This window comes from Bos taurus, chromosome 25, assembly GCF_002263795.3.
Source record: "Bos taurus isolate L1 Dominette 01449 registration number 42190680 breed Hereford chromosome 25, ARS-UCD2.0, whole genome shotgun sequence".
Classification (NCBI taxonomy): Eukaryota; Metazoa; Chordata; class Mammalia; order Artiodactyla; family Bovidae; genus Bos; species Bos taurus.
In genome coordinates, this window is record NC_037352.1 from 26,177,754 (window position 1) to 26,197,539 (window position 19,786).

At 56.4% G+C, this 19,786-nt stretch overlaps 3 protein-coding genes across 8 annotated transcripts; all 3 read left to right on the forward strand.

Moving 5' to 3' along the window:
* Positions 1 to 1,319: 1,319 nt before the first annotated feature.
* On the forward strand, positions 1,320 to 8,436 carry MAPK3 (mitogen-activated protein kinase 3). 2 transcript variants are annotated; one of them, NM_001110018.1, is made up of 10 exons: positions 1,342 to 1,375; positions 1,430 to 1,514; positions 2,542 to 2,724; positions 4,565 to 4,754; positions 4,916 to 5,032; positions 5,289 to 5,403; positions 5,957 to 6,088; positions 6,271 to 6,380; positions 6,472 to 6,625; positions 7,422 to 8,436. In NM_001110018.1, exons 1-9 carry the CDS (start codon positions 1,342 to 1,344, stop codon positions 6,592 to 6,594), a joined length of 1,089 nt encoding a protein of 362 aa, NP_001103488.1. In that variant the 3' UTR covers positions 6,595 to 6,625; positions 7,422 to 8,436. The 2 variants fall into 2 exon arrangements, with proteins under 2 accessions (XP_005224976.1, NP_001103488.1); XM_005224919.5 differs by having other exon boundaries at positions 1,320 to 1,514; positions 7,422 to 8,045.
* GDPD3 (glycerophosphodiester phosphodiesterase domain containing 3) lies at positions 8,430 to 14,154 on the forward strand. 4 transcript variants are annotated; one of them, NM_001076990.2, is given in 10 exon segments: positions 8,796 to 8,953; positions 9,231 to 9,273; positions 9,504 to 9,639; positions 9,727 to 9,772; positions 9,910 to 10,028; positions 10,110 to 10,199; positions 10,504 to 10,637; positions 11,991 to 12,050; positions 12,157 to 12,208; positions 13,959 to 14,151. In NM_001076990.2, coding segments are annotated over 10 exon segments (957 nt in total). In that variant the 5' UTR covers positions 8,796 to 8,814; the 3' UTR covers positions 14,097 to 14,151.
* A 1,243-nt stretch (positions 14,155 to 15,397) lies between these two features.
* On the forward strand, positions 15,398 to 18,763 carry YPEL3 (yippee like 3). 2 transcript variants are annotated; one of them, NM_001205409.1, is made up of 5 exons: positions 15,398 to 15,547; positions 16,214 to 16,396; positions 16,502 to 16,545; positions 16,760 to 16,868; positions 18,268 to 18,762. In NM_001205409.1, exons 2-5 carry the CDS (start codon positions 16,280 to 16,282, stop codon positions 18,355 to 18,357), a joined length of 360 nt encoding a protein of 119 aa, NP_001192338.1. In that variant the 5' UTR covers positions 15,398 to 15,547; positions 16,214 to 16,279; the 3' UTR covers positions 18,358 to 18,762. The 2 variants fall into 2 exon arrangements, with proteins under 2 accessions (NP_001192338.1, XP_059737437.1); XM_059881454.1 differs by having other exon boundaries at positions 15,413 to 15,649; positions 18,268 to 18,763.
* The last annotated feature ends 1,023 nt before the right edge of the window (positions 18,764 to 19,786 follow it).

Sequence of the window (19,786 nt, forward strand, 5' to 3'; positions counted from 1 at the left end):
AGATCTAATTATGAGCAATTTCAGAATCATAATTACTGTTCCATTTTGTCTCTTGATCTTTAATGCATCCAAGGACCTACTCCCAGCTTCCAAGGAAGACAAAACAACGTGAATACTTACTGAAGCCTAGGAGATGTGTTTTGTGAAGCTCCCAGCTCACATTTTCACTGTGAAGTGATGGAGATGGACTGGATGGTCTCTGAGGGCCCTCTCTTCAGTTTTAACAGTCTGGGAGACAGAATGTAATTAAAAAGAACTTCTGCCTGTGTGTCAGAAGATACATGTTAGTCTCAGCTCCTCAACTCTCAGATTTCCCACTCTGTAAAACTTGATTCACCTATTCCAAAATTTCTGAGTGTCTACGTTTGACTGTAGGGATGGGGGTGGGTGGGGGCTACAGCAATGAACAAGACAGACATGGCCCCCTGCTCATCCAGCTCAGAAAACCAGATGACACCCACACTGTGGGGTTGTTCTAATGAAGAAACTGACCTGGACCAAATGCTGTGTAAACTATAAAGTCTAGCACAGGAGCAAAAGATGATCATCTCGACAGGGTTCCAATTTTTGTCAAACCCAAGGACAACAAAAATGTTAGCTATCCTGCTGTTTCTGGTTTTCACCAAATCCAGTCCACGAATCCCTCACCTCTTCCCTACGCCTCCATGTAAAGGTAGGCTGGGATTATCTGTCCTCAGGATACAAGCACTGCCAGGTTGCTGAGGTCCGGTTCCCAGCCCACTTTGACAGGTCTCCACCCGAAAACCATTAGGCAGGGAGTCAAGATGCCTGGGCTTTCCAGCAATCAAGTCACCTTCAGTTTCCACATCTGTGAAAGAGGCCACATGTGTGAGGAAGCCACCTCCCACGGCTACTATGAAATAAGCATCGTATCACTCAGCATTGGGCCTGGCTCCAGGAGGTTCCACCTCAAGCCCCGGGCCACTCCTCGGGCTGAGTGGGGGCAGCGGGGCCACGTGGCCTGGTCTGGGTCCCGGCTCCAGCACTCATTTGCTAGGTGGCTCTGGGTGAGGTCACCGGGCCGCCCTACAGGTCAGCATTCGGTGAGGGGGTGGGGGGAGGGTCTGGACAGTCTCGAGACTGCCCTGGGGAGCTTCTACGTTGACTGGAGCAGACGAGGCCGACAGGTGCCAGGGACCACAGCCCCAGCGACGGGAAAGCCGGGCGCGCGCGGCGGGGAGGGTCACGTGATGCCGCGGGGGCGGGCGGGGGCGGGGCCTGGCGCGCGCGGCTCCGCGGGTGAGAGGGCGGGCGGGAAGGGGCGGGGCCTCGGGCGGGGCCGCCGGGGGGAGGCGGGCGGGCGGGAGGGGAGGAGTGGAGATGGCGGCGGCGGCGGCGGCTCAGGGGGGCGGGGGCGGGGAGCCCCGGGGAACTGATGGGGTCGGCCCGGGGGTCCCAGGGGAGGTAGAGATAGTAAAGGGGCAGCCGTTCGACGTGGGCCCGCGCTACACGCAGCTGCAGTACATCGGCGAGGGCGCGTACGGCATGGTCAGGTAAGGGGCGTTCAGGGGGAGGGGGCGTCTTTGGGGAGGGGGCGGGGAGGGGTGCTGAGAGCTCTCTGGGCCTTGCGGACTCTGAGCATCCTGAAGAAGCTGGGGCTTCAGGAGGCTGGGGAGCGTCCCAGCCAGAGGGCCTTTGAGTGCTTTCTGGGGGAGGGGGTCACTGCGTAAGGTCTCAGGAGAGGAGGTTTGGGAGCTTTGAACCGACTATTCAATAATGAAGGGTAGGGCATCTGAGTGTATGTGGGGGAGCTCTGGGGACCTTGGGGACCCCATAGACACGGGGTGAGGAGAAGAGAATTAGTCTTCTTGGGGAGGTGATATCCTTAGTGAAGGAGGAGAGAGGGTCCCCTCACTGGGGAGAGGATGCCCTGGATCACCCCCTAGTGAGGCTTGCCAAGGAGTTTGGGAAAAAAGAGCAAAGCTCAGGGCTGGGCGGGGTGGGGTGGGGCTTTGGGCCTGGGGCCAGGGACCCAGTGAGCCATGAGGGGTCCAGGAACACCTTCCTGCAACTTTTAGGAGGGGTCTGTGAGTTCTCCTATCCGCACTGGGTGCTCTGGGCCTTTGTTCATCTGGACATAGCTCTGCTGCCCAGGAACCTCCCCCTGACACCCGCCCCGGCCCTGCCTCTCCCTTCTCTCCAGTCCCTCCTCCGACTCCCTCCTTCTCACTGTATTTGCCTCATTGTCCAGTCCTCCACATCTCCCACCCGCTGGACCTGTCTTGGCTTGAGGGAGCCCATCGTGGGAAGGGGAGGATGAGGGGTCAGGGCAGCTCAAATGGAAAGGGTTGAGGAGAGGGGAAGTCAGTGAGCGGTCAGTCTCTTCCTCTGTTTGTGAAGTCACCGAAGGGCTGCCTGGCTGGTCCCCAGCTTTCTCCCTGGAGATCCCAGGCCTTCACAGCAGGAAGGAACCAGCATTGTTTATGACTGGCCAGAGCCCTCTCCTGCTCCCTCCCCGCCCTGCCAAGGCCTGGGTGGGGCCACCAGGCCTGGACACCAACATCTCTCTGGCCCTCTCAGCTCAGCTTACGACCACGTGCGCAAGACTCGAGTGGCCATCAAGAAAATCAGCCCCTTTGAGCATCAGACCTACTGCCAGCGCACATTGCGAGAGATTCAGATTCTGCTGCGCTTCCGCCATGAGAACGTCATTGGCATCCGAGACATTCTGCGGGCACCCACCCTGGAAGCCATGAGGGATGTGTATCCTTCACCTGGGCCAGACGGCTGGCCAGGCCCAGCCTCAGAGCTGCGCTGGGAGAATGGGGGCTTGTTTTCTCTTCCCTTCTTCCCAACCTCCCTCCAAACAAACCCAGTAAAGGAAACTTTCCAGCGGTCAAGAGGCCACAGAGTAAGAAGGCAAGGAGGCCTCAAATGAATCCTGGCCTGCTGTGGCTAGGCAGTGTGGCCTTGGGCAAGTCTGTTCTCTCTATCTGGGCTTCGTAGGGGGCTGGGCAAGATGGGCTCTGTGGAAGCTTTGTCCTCTGGCATCGGCAGTTCTGTGAGGAGATCCAGCCTCTGCCCACAGTCAGCTCTTTTGTTTAACTGATGGCAATTCTTGTTTCTCTGGGTCCTCAGACTGGCAGGAAGGCAGGTGGGAAGAACACTGCCCTGTTTTGAGGGCCCACTGTGAGTCTGGTGCGGCTCAAGCCGAGTGCTTTGACATTTTCTATTCTAACTCCCAGCTGCCCTAGGAGATGGGTCTCAGCAGCTCCATTTCAAAGATGAGGAAACTGAGGCTCAGAAAACTGAAATAAAATCAAGTGCTTCTGTGGCTGCCTCTTCCCCTCCCCCAGACGAGAACCTGTCCCCTCTCTGGGCTTCCTGCTCAGAGTCCCACCCCAGTCACCTGTGGACTTGTACCTTGCCCAGGGAGGAACAGACCTGCCTTTGTGGCCACCCCCCCCACCCCCCCCACACACATTGCTCTCCTAGTTTGTGGTTCACTTCCTGCCTGGCTCTGTTAGGAGCTTATAACACCTATCACCTCTCCCCTGCCCCACCCTCCCCCACCATCCCAGTCCTCCACCCAAGTGTGGTGATCTGTACTGCACTGTCTGCAGCCCCCACCACAAACTGTGGGCAGGAAACTTCCACACTCACCCTCAGCTTGTCGTGTGACCTTAACCAAGTCACTGCAGCATGCCGGGCGTCTTCATCTTTAAGATAGCAGGGTTGGTCCAAGTGTTCTCAGAAGGCCCTTTTGAGGCTGACTCTGAAAGACAGCCATAACTGAGTCTTCCAGAAACAACCCACATGGCGTTTATTTGTTTATTTATGTTTAATTCTTTTTTAATCTTAGAGTATAAAAGGACATTTACTCCTCTGTCTTCAGGTGTAGGGCCAAGCCCCCGGAGTAGGAGCGTGCCACTGGGAAGTTTCTCCTCATTCGTCTTGCACAAACCATCCCCATAAGGCAGGCATTTATTTTTAAGCAAACATTTATTGCCTGCCAGATGGTGTTCATACATAATCTCATTTAACCTTCTCAATAGCCATGTGGCTCAGGCTTTTATAACAGCAATACTAGTTCACGTTTGCTGAGCATTTACAACGTGCCAGGCACCAAGCTGGCTGCACTGCCTGGGTCATCTCTCAACTAATCTTTACCCTCACTCTCTAGAAAGGTTTTTTTTCCCCTTACTTTACAGATGAGGAAGAGAGGCGCAGACAGGGCTTGAGTTCCTAAAAATGAATGAGCAGTGCAGGAATGGTTGACACTGGCAGGTGAACTCCAGAGTTACTGCTCTTAGCTGGGACGTTCTCCTGCTTCCCATAGTTTATTATCCCCATTTTCTCAATAGGGAGACTGGGGCCACAGAACTGAGATGCTTTGCTCAGGGTCACCAGCTGAGATCCAGCAGAGGCCTTGAGCTCACCTGCTGAGTGTGGGCCTTGCCCAGCTCATGATATGAGCTGGCAGATCTGTTGAGTCCCAGGGGCATCAGCTGGAGGGATGTGAAACCTGGTCAGCAGAGTCTGTTCTTCTTAACCAGTTGCCTCCCACTGCCCCCACCTGGGGGCCCTCTGGCACCCACCTCAGCTACATCGTACAGGACCTGATGGAGACAGACCTGTACAAATTGCTCAAAAGCCAGCAGCTGAGCAACGACCATGTATGCTACTTCCTGTACCAGATCCTGCGGGGCCTGAAGTATATCCACTCCGCCAACGTGCTCCACCGGGATTTAAAGCCCTCCAACCTGCTCATCAACACCACCTGCGACCTTAAGGTCTGAGGGTTGCGTGCCCGTCTCCTTCTGCCCCTGGGGTCTCAGGCTTCAGGGTGACCAGTAGTCCCCTTCCCACCATGGGTAGGAGAGACATGGCGATATGATTAGTTGGGCCCAGGAGGCCTTGAGCACTGAGCTCAGCAGCCTGGTTTGCATTCTAGATCTGTGATTTCGGTCTTGCCCGGATTGCTGATCCCGAGCATGACCACACTGGCTTTCTGACGGAATACGTGGCCACACGCTGGTACCGGGCCCCAGAGATCATGCTTAACTCCAAGGTAGGGGGCCCACCCACCTGTGAAGGGAAGAGACCGGATACCGGAAAGCCCTGCAGCCACCTCTTGAGTCCAGCACTGACCCTCATGATGCAGGAAGTCTCCCCTCTGGGCCTTGTCACACTATTCTGGTCCTTGGGCTATGGAAAGAAACAGGATTCACTCCCCAGGCCTCTGCCCTCTGCTTCCCTGGCTGGTGTTGACCCTAGGGTCAGGGGTGCTGGCTTGGCCCAGGAGCCCACCACTTTCTCCTCCCCAGGGCTACACCAAGTCCATCGACATCTGGTCTGTGGGCTGCATTCTGGCTGAGATGCTCTCCAACCGGCCCATCTTCCCCGGCAAGCACTACCTGGACCAGCTCAACCACATTCTGGGTAGGGGGGATTGGCCAGCTGAGTGGGAGGGAAACTCGCTTACTGGAGGTGAGATTTCTATAGGGTCAAAGTTCCCAGGTGGCTCAGAAGATAAAAAGTCTGCCTGCAGTGAAGGAGACCCGGGATCCATCCCTGGGTCAGGAAGATCCTCTGGAGAAGGAAATGGCAACCCACTCCAGTATTCTTGCCTGGAAAATCCCATGGACGGAGGAGCCTGGCAGGCTATATATAGTCTGCGGGAGTCAGGTCAGGGGGACCACCACGTGTAGTCCAGGAGCCCCTACAGCATTCACAGTGTTTCACTGAGTTACAGATACTGTCCCCATTTGATAGACGGGAAAAGCAAGGCTCCATACACCCCACACTTAGGAAGTGCTTGGGCCAGGATTTGAACCTGGGGCTGCCAGATCCAGACCCCCTGCTCTTCACCCCCATAGTATTGACTGGGAGATAATGGTTGGCCTGGAGCAGGTTGGTGGAGGGCTCTTATTCTTGGCTCCTTCTGTTTGCAGAAGGGAGAGATTGCTTACCACGTCACCTGCCTTACCCACAGGTATTCTAGGCTCCCCATCCCAGGAGGACCTGAATTGTATCATCAACATGAAGGCCCGAAACTACCTACAGTCTCTGCCCTCCAAGACCAAGGTGGCCTGGGCCAAGCTTTTTCCTAAGTCAGACCCCAAAGGTGAGAGAGACTTGGGAACTTGTGTGATAAAAACTGGGTGTAGAGGAAGGTACAAGAGCCCAGCAGCTGTCTGGGACACAGAGGCCTCTGGACCAATAGGCCTCTGAACACAGAGAAGCCAAGTAGTGCTTCTGAGAGCTTCTCTGACCTTCCCTTTGACCTCTGACCCCTGAACTTCCTAGCTCTTGACCTGCTGGACCGGATGTTGACCTTTAACCCCAACAAACGGATCACAGTGGAAGAAGCGCTGGCTCACCCCTACCTGGAGCAGTACTATGACCCAACGGATGAGGTGGGCCAGCCACTAGTGGCAGGGCTGACAGATGGACAGGGGTCTTCCCTCAGTCCCTGCCCTGAGCCACCTCACTTCTTTGCCACCGCAGCCAGTGGCCGAGGAACCTTTCACCTTCGACATGGAGCTGGATGATCTACCCAAGGAACGACTGAAGGAGCTCATCTTCCAGGAGACAGCCCGCTTCCAGCCTGGGGTGCTGGAAGCCTCCTAACCTGGCCGGCTGCCTCTGCTCCTGGGGCCTGGTGAGTGCCTCCCCTGCCCCTGCACAGATTCACCCTGAGACCAGAATGCCCAACGCCTCCGTGAGGTCACAAGCCTGCTCACATCCACGAGCCACGTGTTTGGTGGCAACAGAAGGGCTAGAGCCTGCCTCGGCCACAGACCTGCGGTCCCCAGCCCCGCATGTCTCCCCCATGTCAAAATCTTGCAGACTCCAGCCCCAGGTCACGAAGGGCCCCCCTTACCCACCTGAGGAAACGGAGCCAGGGTTTGGCTCCCCCAGGGCAGGCAGAGAGGCAGGGGGAGCAGTAATTGCTTTGGGAGGAGCCAGCAGCACCCAGCCTGACCCACATGCCAGGCTTCTCACCTGGTGTCCAGGTCAGCAGTTCACACACCTGCGGGAACCTGGCTGGGGCTACACCCACACTGCTGTGCGGACCTCCTCTCATTTCCTGTCTGTCTTTGGCCAGCTGTAACCTGATAACAGCAAGGCAGACACACCCGGGTTCAAAGCCCAGCTCTGCTACTTAATAAGGGCTGTGTGATATTGTGCAAGACACCTCACCTTGCTGGGCCTCAGTCTCCTGGAGACCACCTGATAATGAGAGCAAACTCCTGCAAGACGTTTGCCTGTATCGATTCACTTAGTCCCGATAGCAGTACCTTGAAATGGGTATTAATATCACCCGCACTGACAGATAAGGAAAGCCAGCTGCGTGCCACTCAGCCGCAAGGTGATAGGAGGGAAGTGAGGGTCGGGGCTCTGGCAGGTCAGCCACTGGTGCTAATGGTTCCTTTCCTGCCTGCCTTTTTGTCTAGGCCCTGCCTCCTGCCTGCCCCTCCCCTGCTGGACTGTTAGAAAATGGACTGTGTGCCCAGCCTAGACCCCCCCGACAGCCCAGGTCGGGGTGGAGGGCGGGCCTGGCCACCTCCCTTCGCTTTGCTCAGGCGTCCTGCCTCAGGCAGGCCAACACGCCCTTCCTTCCCTCCTCCCACCCCCACCCCCCTGCCCCGGACCTGAGGGGCTCAGGTGGCCCCAAAGCAAATTCCCCTCTGCTGCTCTGCCTTTGTCTGCCCGGCTCTCCCAGTCTCTGGTAGTTCTGGAATCCAAGGGCTCTGGTTGCCTCGGACTGACTGAGGGGCGGTGGGGGAGGGGCGAGGAGGACACGAGATGGGACTCAGGGTCAGCCCTGCCCCTCTGGCCTCGTTAAAACCCCACCCTGTTTTCCCTGAAGGAACATTCCTAAGGCTCAAGGGCTAGTACCCCTGAGGAGCGGGGGCCCAGGTCTCAACCCCTCCCCTACAAAGCTGCCACATCTAACATCCCTGCTGCTTCCGTGTGTGGGTGAACAGAAGTGGAGGTGGGGGCACGTGGAGCGCCCAGGGCCCCCGCCCACCCCTGTGCCTGTATCTAATATATAAATATAGAGATGTGTCTATGGATGGTCCTGGCTCTGTCTGTGTTCGCCGACACCCTGACCCTCACCCTTGCTGCCCTGAGCGCTGCCTCTCCAGCCCGATGCTCTACCTGGCATGGTGGCCTTCGGGTCCCCCACTGGCCAGGGTTGAGGATGGGAGTGGGATCTAGACTCCTGGACAGAGTGGGGTCTTGTTGTTCAGTCACTAATTCATGTCCAGCTCCTTGCGACCTCAAGGACTGCAGCCTGCCAGGCTCCTCTATCTTCCACTCTCGCATGGAGTTTGCTCCAATTCATGTCTGTTGAGTCGGGGTCAGTTTCCCCCTTAGTCATTGTCCTGTCCCCTCTCTAATAGCTTCCTGTCTAATTGGCTGGAGGTGATTCGAGAGTGACTCAGGGACACCCTGCACACCCCCAGATTCTCTGGAAACGGCAAAGAGTGTATATATACTCTGGCAACAGGCACCAGCGGGAAGGCAGAGTGGTAGTGGACCTGCCAGGGGGAGGGTTGACTTGATTTCCCTGGTGTGGCCACGGAGACAGGGAGGCTGGGCTGTGCGAAGGGCCTGGGGTACGAGGCCCAGAGCTGCCTGGTCTCTTCTGCCTCTACCCCATCCCCAGTTCAGCCCTGCAGTCTGGCCTCGAGCCAGCAGCAGGCTCAGCAGGTCCCTAGGGGTGTGGTGGCGGCTGGTGGTGGAGCCAGCCTACATCAGCCAGGCAGTCAGTGAAGCAGCACAGTTCACCGGGAAAAGCTGAGTTCCACGGCTCCCAGAGCCTGGAGAGGCGGCGTGGCCATGAGCCCTCTGCTGTACTACGCCCTGCCCGCCCTGGGCAGCTATGTCATGCTGTCCTTCTTCTTCCTGCGCCGACCTCGCCTGCTGCACACACCGTGGGTTCCAGCCTTCCGTCCCCGCCTGGGGGCCCACCGTGGAGGTGAGCTGGGCTGGGGTAGGCACGGGGTGGCCACTCCTGAGGATGGAGTGAGGACTGCAAGGCAGGTGGACAGCAGAGAGGGGTAGGTCCCAAGGGCAGGATGTTAAAGGGAGGGCAGAGTTCAAAGTAGGCGGAGATAAGGATGGCAGGGCAAGAGATGGAATAGGGAATAAGAAGCCGTTCAACCTGTCCTGACTGGAAGTGATGAGACAGGGGACAGGGGATATGCGAGGAGGGAGGCCAGGCCCCAGGAACCCACGCTAGCTGCTCCACACAGGGTCTGGAGAACGCCTGGAGAACACCATGGAGGCCATGGAGAAGTGAGTCCACCTGCCTGGCTATGCTGCTGGGTAAGGTTGTGCCAGCTGTGTGAGGCATGATCCTAAGGGGTGCCATCCACTTCCTGATCTGGGTGACTGGAGCTCCTGGGAGTTGCGCAGTGCACCGCCTGCACATCCAGCCGGACCTGACGTTCCCCTCAGCCTCCCCACCACCCTGCCGTCTGGCTCATCCCTGTCCCCCAGCCACTTACTAAGCTTCGCTCTCATAGCTCCATGGCCCAGCGAGCAGACTTCCTGGAGCTCGACTGCCAGCTGACTCGGGATGGCGTGGTGGTGGTGTCACACGACAAAAACCTGTCCCGCCAGACAGGTGTAAACAGGGACGTGGGCAGCCTGAACTTTGAGGTGGGCTTTGCCGCAGCCCCCCACTGTGCCCAGAGAACCAACTCCCCTCCACACCCCTCCTGGTGACTTGCTCCCTGCCCTCCCTAGGACCTGCCCCTCTTAAAGGAAGAGCTAGAGGTCTACTTCTCACCAGGTAAGAGCGTGGGCTGCAAGCGCTGGGCTGAGCCTACTGGAGTGGGGTCCCGGCCTCAACCTCCTGCCCCCTCTTCTCCTCTGGGACCGCCCCCACCCCAGCAATCCTCCTCCCATCCTTCTCCCCACCACCCCCAGGCCACTTTGCACGCGGGGCCGACCGGCACATGATGCGTCTGGAGGACTTGTTCCGGAGGTTCCCACGGACGCCCATGAGTGTGGAAGTCAAAGAGCGAAATGAAGAGCTCATTCACAAGGTGGTGCTGCGGGCAGGGGTGGCTCGGGTCCAGGGCTGGACGGAGGCCTGACTCCCCCTCCACTCCCCCTCCTCCTCCCAGATAGCATGCCTGGTGAGGCACTATGACCGCAACGAAATCACCATCTGGGCCTCGGAGAAGAGCTCCATCATGAAGAAATGCAAGGCTGCTGTAAGTCCCCATCCCGCTCTGCATCTCTGTGCCTCCCCAGGCAGCCTAGGCCAGGGGGGTCTGGGGATGCTGGAGGAGCCTTGAACAGGGTCTCCAGGGGTAGGGCTGCGGGAGGCAGGGGAAGTGTGTGAGCAGAGTCGTGCCAGAGGGACAGGGCTTGGAACGCTGGGCCCAGATGTGGCTTTGCTCCTGCAGGTGGTAGGGTTTCCTGAATGTCAAAAATTGTTTCTCCCGCAGCCCAAGCCTCCTCTCCGCTCCCCCTGGAGCAGATTGATCCCCCGTCTTACTTCCTCTTGTTTCCTAGAACCCTGAGATGCCCACCTCCTTCACACTGAGCCGAGGGTTCTGGGTGCTGCTGTTCTATTACCTGGGGCTGCTGCCCTTCATCTCCATCCCCGAGAAGTTCTTCATGTGTTTCCTGCCGACCATCATCAACAGGTACCTACTAGGTCCCCGTCTATCTTCCAAATTCTCCCCCAGGCTTCTGGCCCCAGAAACCTGAAATTAATGCATTGCTAATCAACTCTACTGTGATATAAAATTAAAAGTTTCAAAAAAAGAGAAATACCCACCACCTCAAACCTGATTGTGCAGGGTCCCATGTAGAGCAGGAGATCCCAGTGTCCCCAGCTCCCTGACCACCCTCAAGGATCACCCACAGGGGCTTTTGAAGATAATGGTTCTCACCAAGGATTCATGAATACCAACCCCCCAAAAAAAACTTCTCTGTAAATGTGTGATAATGTGGATGGAGTTTTAGGACAAGGGTGCATTTATTCATCCATTCATCCAACAAATGTATCTTGAATGCCTACTCTGTTTTACATGCACTTGCACTAGTAAATAAGACCAGCGTGAGTTGGGTAGGGCCCTCCAGGAGCTTACAGTCTGCTTGAGGAGGTGGTTATTAATTATAGCATCACTCTCTGATTCTCAAACAGAAAGGCATTTTCCTGCCTGGAGATAAGGATTAACAAAGTAACAGCTGAGCAAAGTAGCAGGAATTTGGATACTTGGCCAGCTCTCCCTCTGGGACCCTTCTATTGCCTTCTGAGCCCTCTCTGTAGCTGTCCCAGTGCTTTCTGCTCGCCTCTGTTGTCTTCAGGGAAGCTCCCAGCCAACCCCCAACCCCTACCCCCCATCCCACAAAGAGATCATTTTACTGCAGAACTTGGTGTATATCACGTTTTATCCAGGGTTTGCAAGGTGTTTTCACATCCTTTAGTTTATTTGAGCCTTACCTCTTACCAACCCCAGGAGATACAGGAATCATGACCCCACAGGACCCATGGAGGATCTGAGGCTCAGAGAGGTTCTGTAATTTGCCCAAGGTCACACAGCACACAGACCCTGCTCCTGAGCACTGTAACAGCCTCTAAAGTCACCCCTAGAGTGGGGCAATCAGGGACCAACAGCTGACCTGTGAAGTGCTGTCTGGCCTTGAAATTGGTCAGGCCTAACCATGAGGAGCTCCAGACTGCCTATCCAGTTTGGGAATCTTGCTGGGTTGTGGCCCCAGCCCCACCATGGATGGGCTGTGTGACGTTGGGCAAGTCACTTTCGTTCTCTTAAGTCTCTGTTCTTCTGTAAAACAGTGAGGGCAGAGGCATACCCTCAAAGCATGGAGTCAGGGTCACTGAGTAGTGGGTGACTTATTCCTCTGTGCAACCTCAGAGACTCTTCCAGAAGGAGTGGGGTGAGGCTGCTTGAAGGGTCACTACCACCCCACCCCACCCCACCCCTGTGACAGAGAGAGACCCAGGGGCTGACCACACCACCACCTCTCCACAGGACCTACTTCCCGTTTTCCCACCCAGGGCTGAATCAACTGGCGGCTGTGGTTGCCAAATGGTGAGGTGGGCGAGAAGGCTGGGTGGGGTGTCCCCACAGAGACCCATCCCCGCCCTTCCCCTTAGTCCCCTCTCATCATGACCTTTGTGACCCTGCTGCCCTCCAGGCTCATCATGAGGAAGAGTCTGATCCAACACCTGCAGCAGCGAGGGGTGCAGGTGAGCAAGTGGTGGTTCACAGCGTGGGCCTGCTGGCTCTGCTGCTGACTGGCTGGGTCACTTGGCAGGTCACTGTCTGAGTCTCGGTTTCTTAATCTGTAAAATGGGGATAATGGTGTTTTAAACTCCTGTGGATATGTAGGCAGTACTTAGTAAGTGCTTTATAAAGGCTGGTCATTGTGATGATGATGGTGTATGGAACTGTCCCAATCCCTGATGAGGGGGCTGGGAAGAGACCACGGGGTCCGGGGAAAGATCAGATCAGCCCACCCTCTCCTGTCCCCGAGCATCAGCTCTGACAAGGTCATTTAATTAGCAGACCTTGGATGAGAACTGACTGTGTTGAGACCACAGGCATTGTGGTCCTGGGGAAGGAGCAGAGAGTGTACCATCATGGGCAGGGGAGGAAAAGCAGGCATTACAGGGGCAGCCAGTGGGCAGAAAGGGGACAGAGTGCTGTTATCTGTGGGGCCAGAGAAGACCTAGAAGAAGTGAGCCGGCTCGCAGGGAGGGGAACGGGAGAGTGTCTTGGCAGGAGGCTCAGTGTATGGGAAGGTCAGGAGAAGCAAGAGGCCAGCAGAGGAACTGAGGGGTCCCACTAGCCTGCAGTCTGGAGAAAGTGGCACCAGGGCCCTGGAGAAGGTAGCCCAGGAACCTCAGTGAGGAACTCAGACTTCAACCCAAAGGGAAGGGACGTTTTTGAGGGCCTTAAGCAGGGGAGAGACCTGATTCAATGGAGCCTTGTCAAGTGAGGGTCACGCCAGCCACCACGTGGAGGAGGGATTGTGAGGGCCAGTGTGGAGGCAGTCACTGGGTAGCTGATGCTGCCACTGACGGGACTGGGGCTTAGGTGGCAGCAGCGAGGATGGATGGAAGGGTTAAGTCACAGACAGGCCCAGACTCGGCCACTGATTGGATGTGGGGGTGAGTGAGGCCTGGGGATGACATAGCTCTTTCAGATTAGGCCTTCTGCTCTGCCATCTTCACTGTAACTCCGGACAGTTGGACTGTCATTCTGATTTGTCAAAATAAGAAACTGAGAGGTCCAGCCAGTGACTTAGCCCAGGCTACAAATACTGTCTCCACCTGCTTCAGTGCCTGCAGGAGAGGACTCAGGAGGCAGGGAAGATGCAGTCTGAGCAGCAGCAGATAGGGGCAGGTTGGGAGATATGGGCAGGCTGGTAAATGTTCCACTACCAACTTGGGGGGCTAGGGGGAGGGGAGCCTTGATTTGAACATTAGGTAATTTCCTTGCTGTATACACGCCCACCTTGGCGGATTTCAGGTTACCAACCTGAATTCACTGAACGGAGTTGGGAAGAGATATATCATGTGGTAGCATGATATATTATATAGCATTTCCATCTTACACATTCGATAGAGGTAGGTGACTTCCAGAACATGGAATCAAATGTAGTAATCAGGAAGTGATGAGTTTTGAGTGTTGATTACCTTTGTTTTGAATATAATTTATTGAATTGTAAGTTTATATAATACTTAATAGTGATTGTGTTTAGACTTCCCTGGTGGTCCAGTGGTTAAGACTCGGCACTTCCACTGCAGGGGGTGTGGGTTCAATCCCTGGTTGAGGAACTGGAGATGCCCCCACCCCCTGCCAAAAAAAAAGGAGGGTGTGTTTAATAACCAGTTTGCAAAATTCCTGAAAATGTAGGGATCGGTTCCAGCATCTGGATACAAGGGGGAGTGCCCGGTAGTTGTTGGGAAACTTCAAGCTCCTCCTTCCCCCCAGGTGGTATTTTGGTGCCTTAATGAAGAGTCAGACTTCGAAGCAGCCTTCAACCTGGGGGCCACTGGTGTCATAACTGATTACCCAACAGCCCTGAGGTGCTACCTGGACAGTCGTGGACCACCTGCCCTGGCCTCCTAACCTAGAGGTTCCTCATCCTCTCCTCTGTTTCTCTTCTCCAATAAATATATTCTTCTCAGCCACGTCTTTGTGCTTTGGGGGACGGGGTGGGGGTGGGGGGTAGATTCTAGAAGACTACAAAGATGGCAGCTTGTGACGGAAGAGGCCAGCTGAGGGCCACAATCTGAGGCCCTCAACCACCCTGAGCCACTGGTTCCACGACATTCCAGTTTGAGAGTAATGCCACACCCTATGCCAACCTGGCCTCCACTGTACTCAGGAATGTCGCTTGCAAGGCCCCCTGCACCTTCAGAGCCACAGACAATGGGTCCATTCTCCTGAGGACATTAAGAGCCCCAAGCACACAGCAAAGGACCTGACTTGCCCCAGCAAGTCCATCTGCCCATCTGCTACCTTAGCCATTCCAGTGTTCCATTCCCAGGTCTCCGACTCCAGAAGCTTCTCCAATTCCTCCACCCCCTGGAGCCCTACTACCCTATTCATTTAATGAATCACGTATTTCACAGATTATCAACTATAGGCCAGGCTGGGTACTGGGACCAACGCAAGGACCAAGACAAGTCTATATGGCAGACACATGTTTAAACATTTTCATTTTAAACCCAGTTAAGAGGTGAGAAAGGGGACAACAGTTAACCCAGCCTGATAACCCTGCAGGGCATCCGAGGAGGCTGCCTGGAAGAGGGGACACACAACAGTAGGAATGGGCTTGTTCTGAGGCTGTGGCTCCCAGGGTTCTAACACGGATGGATACCTTTAGCTTTTCCCATCCGAGAGTCTGTCCCTAGTGCTATATAGCAAGAACCATGGACCAAAGTGAGAATCTCAACTTCTCTTTATCAGCTGGATAAGCTCTGGGGAGCTGCTGGACCTCTGCGGACCTCAGCTCCCCGGGAAAATGGAAACAATAGCAGAAGCTACCTCCTCCGATTGCTGTGGGGTTTAAGGGAGTGGGCACGAGCGGTGGGTAAACGTTCGCAGATAATTATGACTATTGTTTCCCGGGGCCGTGCGTCCAGTCCAGACACCATCTTCCTCCTAATCCTAGGTCAGGTCAGGTATCTCAGATCCTCGCCCCTTCGAGGACCGCGGGAGGCCAGGTGGGCGACGAGGCCCGGGCCGTGGGGCAGGCCGGCTGGGTTTCGGGCCGCAGCCGCATTTCCGGGCCGGCCTGGGCCGGGAGCAGGGGGAAGGGCAGCCCAGGCCTGCGCTGGCCACTGTGTGACGCGCCCCCTCATTTGCATACTGCACGCCGATTGGTCACGGCGGCCGCCGGGACCAGAGGCCGGCCCCCTCCCCCTCCCGCCGCAGCGGCGGCAGCAGCTGGTCTCGGTGTAAACAAGTCGCGGCGGCTGCGAACCCGGGCCGGGGGGGACGGCGCCCACCAGGAGCGCCCCCCTCTCCCAGGCCAGGCCACCCCGGCAGACCGGATCCCCGCGCGCCCAGGCGAGGTGAGGACCGCATCGTCAGGGCTGCGCGTCGCCCCGCGCCCCCGCCCCGGCGGCGAGGACTGCCCCTTCCCTCGGCGCCCGCCCCCCACCCCTACTCCCCAGGTGAGCCCCGGGGTCTCAGGTAAGGCTCCGCGATGCAGGTAAGACCCCCTTGGCATAGGTAAGGCCCCAGCGCCCCCGGGTAAGAGCCCCTCCCCTCCTAGATGACCCTCCACCCTCAGTGAGGCCTCCTGCCTTCTCCAGGTGAGGGATCCTCTCCCCAGGTGAACTCTCTGGACCTCAAGGGAAGTCACCCCCAACCCCTGCAGTTCAGATGAGGTCGTAAGGACCATACAATCCCCAACCCCTTGCAAGCTACCCCTAAACGAAGAACTGACAGTCATCTATTCTGGAGCCCCTTCCTCCAGTTTCAATTGCTAGGTCAGCAGGGGTGAGGCCGAAAGCAGGTGGGTGACTCATTTGAGGCTCCTCCTAGCCTCAGTTTCCCCATTGATGCAACTTGAGGCCTCCTCCATGAGTCAAAACTGAGAGCTCTGGCCCCTGAAGAGGCTGCTGGCTCTGGGGAGAGAACACAGCAGCCAAGTGTGACAGAGAGAGTCCCCGTGGCCCAGGGCGTGCCTGCATGTGTGTAGCCAGGGTCCTGACAGCCCACTCCGTCCCCTGCAGGCACTGGGCTCCCTCTGCTCCCCGTGGGCCGCTCCCCGCGTGGGGCCACTGCCCCCGGCCCCCGCCATGGTGCGGATTTCAAAGCCCAAGACGTTTCAGGCCTACCTGGATGATTGTCACCGGAGGTATAGCTGTGCCCACTGCCGCGCTCACCTGGCCAACCACGACGACCTCATCTCCAAGGTAACCAGGTCACAGCTGGGGCTGGAATGGGAGACTAGAGGGGCTGCCTGGCAGCTCCCCACCAGTAGCCCTGACACCCCTTCCTCTCTCCCTCCCACCCTTTAGTCCTTCCAGGGCAGTCAGGGGCGAGCCTACCTCTTCAACTCTGTGTGAGTATCTACTCTCCTGTCTTCTTTTCTCTGACCTCTGTTGTGAGTTGTGACCCCTGCCATCATACTGAGACTCTCAAGAGTCTCCTGGTTTGGGTAGGAAGCTGTGCTCCCCCTTCTCTTGAGTGCTAAGGACAGATACAGTTGGATCCAAGCTAGAGGGGGGCTTTGTGATGGAGGGACCCTCCCTGGGACTGCTCCCGTGTCCCCACAGGGTGAACGTGGGCTGCGGGCCAGCCGAGGAGCGGGTGCTGCTGACAGGCCTCCATGCTGTCGCTGACATCCATTGTGAAAACTGCAAGACCACTTTGGGCTGGAAATATGTGAGTCAGTGACCTCTGACCTCAGGCTAGCCTTTGACCTGACCTCATATCACCTCCTCCTCACAGGCAGTCATCTGGTAATCTTTCAGGGTGTACAGGTCCAAGTCACCCAAGTCAAACTTGTCTTTTCTTCCCTTGACCATGTTCTCTCCTCTCACATCCTACAAGGGCTTTTAAGGTTTTTCTCTTAACTCACACTTCTCCTCGCAGCCACGAGCATTCCCATTTTTGAGATGAGGATATAATCAGAATGACTGTTTATTGAATACTTATGTGCCAGACACTGTTACATGCTTGGCATATCTTATCTCATTCACTCATTACAGCAATCCTGTAGGTAGTCTGTTATTATCTCCACTTTACAGAAGAAGAAAGGAAGGCCCAGAGATGTTAGGTAACTTCCCCAAGGTCACACAGCTGGTAAGTAACACAACAGGGACCAGAATCCTCATTTTCTCTCTCTTTTTTAAACTCCAAACCCTTGACCCCCAGCTTCGTATTGCCATTCAGAGGATCAGAGAAGTTGCCCCAAACCCCACAGCAACGTAGAGTTTGGGTCCATGAGCCTCCTTTTCCACTGCCCTCATCACCACTGCTGTTCTTCAGCGTCTGATTTCACTATCCTCTCATTTCCTTATTGGTAGTGGAAGATAAAGGGACCCACTGACACCCAAGATTGTTATGGGGATCAGATTAGATGTAGCAAAAGGAGATGCTCTTGGGAAATTGCGAGGGACAGGAATCCTCGGGCATCTCTTGGAGCTGTAGTGCCTCTGGGAGGTGAATGCCCCGGGCAGAGACAGAACCGTGCGGCCCTGCCATAGATTTGCTCTGTGTTCCTGGACAGGTGGTTTGCCCGCTCTGGACCTCTGTAAAATAAAGAAGTGGCCTAATCCAGAGGCCAAAAATTCAAGTGCTTGTAGAGCCAAGCAGATTCTGTGGATCTGCAAAAGGGGCAACGTAGATCTCCAGAGGGGGACATTCTGGCCAAATGGAATGAGCACGACCTTCCCCATGTTTTAGTATCTGAAAGTTATTTTTATTAAACTCTCTGTTGGTTGAACAAAACATATGCATAGGCCAAAATTGGTCCTGAGGCTACCAGTTTGTATTCCCTGGAACTTCTGAGAAGCTTCCATATCCTCTCTCTGTTGGAGCCAACATTAGTATTAATACTTGAAAAGTACCTGTCACTCAGAGAGTTCTGTCTATCCCCTATTAGTGAGATACCTGGCCCTGCCATATACCAGCTCTGTGTCTGTGGGCAGGTGGCTTGGTTTCTTAGGTGATAGTTTCCTCATATGTAAAATGGGGCCCATCATATTCACTCCCCAACCCCTACCCTTTTGGTTAGGCCCTGCCCTACCTCCAAGCATAACAGCCTCTTCCCTCCTTTCAGGAACAGGCCTTCGAGAGCAGCCAGAAGTACAAAGAGGGGAAGTACATCATTGAACTCAACCACATGATCAAAGACAACGGCTGGGACTGACCCCTGCTCCTGACGCATGTGGCGCCAGCCCGGCCTGGCCGCCAGGGGGCGCCACTGGCTTCTCTTCACCCGAACGGAGCTCTGGACCCTCAGGCCCCCTACGGAGGAAGGATCCAGCTCCTGTACATATATTTTATTGCATGCACTGTGACCTTGGGGGGAGATCGGAAGGTGGACAAAGTGGACGACACCCCCGCACCTCCCTGCGATCTGGCTGGCTTGGATCTCGTTTTTAAACCCCTTCCTACCCCGCCTGCCCTCTAGATATGGCCTGTGTGCTGCTCTCTTGGCCCCAGTGCACCATCTGCCCCGTGACGTTCTCCCACCGAGCCCCTCTTACCCTACGCGTGTCTGCTCCCCTTGTTCTGTAGCGTTTGTACATAATAAAACAATGGAGTGGAGACAGCCCCAGGCTCATGTGGAATCGGGAAGGGGGTACTCAGATGCGGATTCCTGCCTCTATAGACCTGTTCCCCTTTGAGTCCCGGAGGCATGGGGTAGGCACGGCGGTCAAAGGTGGGAGCCTTCGCTTCTGGGACTCAGCTGTCTTCTCTAGAACCCGCGACGGATCTCACTGCTGGCAGAGATCCCGGAGCCCTTTCTAGCTCGTTAGGCCTTGACCTCAGCTGATCGGCATCTTCTCAGCCTAAGCGTTTTGACGCCGCCTAGGGGCAGCTCTCCTGGGAGGCAACCGCGCAGCGGGTTTCACCGCCCACCTCGTCTCAACTACAGCTTCCAGCGGCCCCAGCGGCATCCGCCTGTTCCCTTCGCGCCGAAGGTCGGCGCTAAGCCTGCTGGGTAGTGTAGTTCCGAGGGTTCCCCAACGCGGGACCTTCTGGGAAACCGGGACGTCCGCGGTCAGAGACCGTCGAGCTGTGAACGTCTCTAAACTTTTGAGACTTGGCCGAGGCTGGAGGTTTTAGAGAATGGGAGCAGGGAAGGACTCCAGCGTTCAGGCCTCGGCTGCGGACTCTTCGAGGTCCCCAGTGCCCCGCGTAACAATAAGCTTAGGCCGCGTCCCTCCAGCCCTGCTCCTTCCCTCCAGTCATGCTTCCTCCCTCCAAGTCTCGTCCTCCAAGTGAAGTGGGGGGTCACCTGCCAGAAAAGTCTGGGGCGCCAAGGTCTGCCCTAGGATTCCAGGCTCCATCCCAGCGTCCAGGCCCCGCCCCTCAGTAGCTTATCCCTAGCCGGGGCTCCCCCCGTGGGAACGGGGACCAGCTGGCCGGAAGCGCCAAACTGCGTCCCTGTCGAGCCCCGGGGATCAATCAGGCCGAGGAGTTAATTATGTAATGAGGGGGCAGGGGGTCGGGGCTAATGAAGCCTGGGGGGAAGGGGAGGGGGGAGGGTACCCAGGTATCCGGCCCCCTCTTGGACCCCTTCCAGGCCCCAGGGGTCTCCACCCCGGCCTAACTCCAGGGCCCCAAAGAGG

Bases quoted from the DNA above. Each gene is read 5' to 3' on its own strand.
- MAPK3 (XM_005224919.5), top strand. From the start codon at position 1,342: ATGGCGGCGGCGGCGGCGGCTCAGGGGGGCGGGGGCGGGGAGCCCCGG. The intron at 5,033-5,288 runs GTAGGGGGCCCA...TCTCCTCCCCAG, and splicing joins AGATCATGCTTAACTCCAAG to GGCTACACCAAGTCCATCGA. The intron at 6,381-6,471 runs GTGGGCCAGCCA...TTGCCACCGCAG, and splicing joins ACTATGACCCAACGGATGAG to CCAGTGGCCGAGGAACCTTT.
- GDPD3 (XM_010819448.2), top strand. From the start codon at position 8,815: ATGAGCCCTCTGCTGTACTACGCCCTGCCCGCCCTGGGCAGCTATGTC. The intron at 8,954-9,230 runs GTGAGCTGGGCT...TGCTCCACACAG, and splicing joins CCTGGGGGCCCACCGTGGAG to GGTCTGGAGAACGCCTGGAG. The intron at 9,274-9,503 runs GTGAGTCCACCT...TCGCTCTCATAG, and splicing joins ACCATGGAGGCCATGGAGAA to CTCCATGGCCCAGCGAGCAG.
- YPEL3 (NM_001205409.1), top strand. From the start codon at position 16,280: ATGGTGCGGATTTCAAAGCCCAAGACGTTTCAGGCCTACCTGGATGAT. The intron at 16,546-16,759 runs GTGAGTATCTAC...GTGTCCCCACAG, and splicing joins GCCTACCTCTTCAACTCTGT to GGTGAACGTGGGCTGCGGGC. The intron at 16,869-18,267 runs GTGAGTCAGTGA...CCCTCCTTTCAG, and splicing joins CCACTTTGGGCTGGAAATAT to GAACAGGCCTTCGAGAGCAG.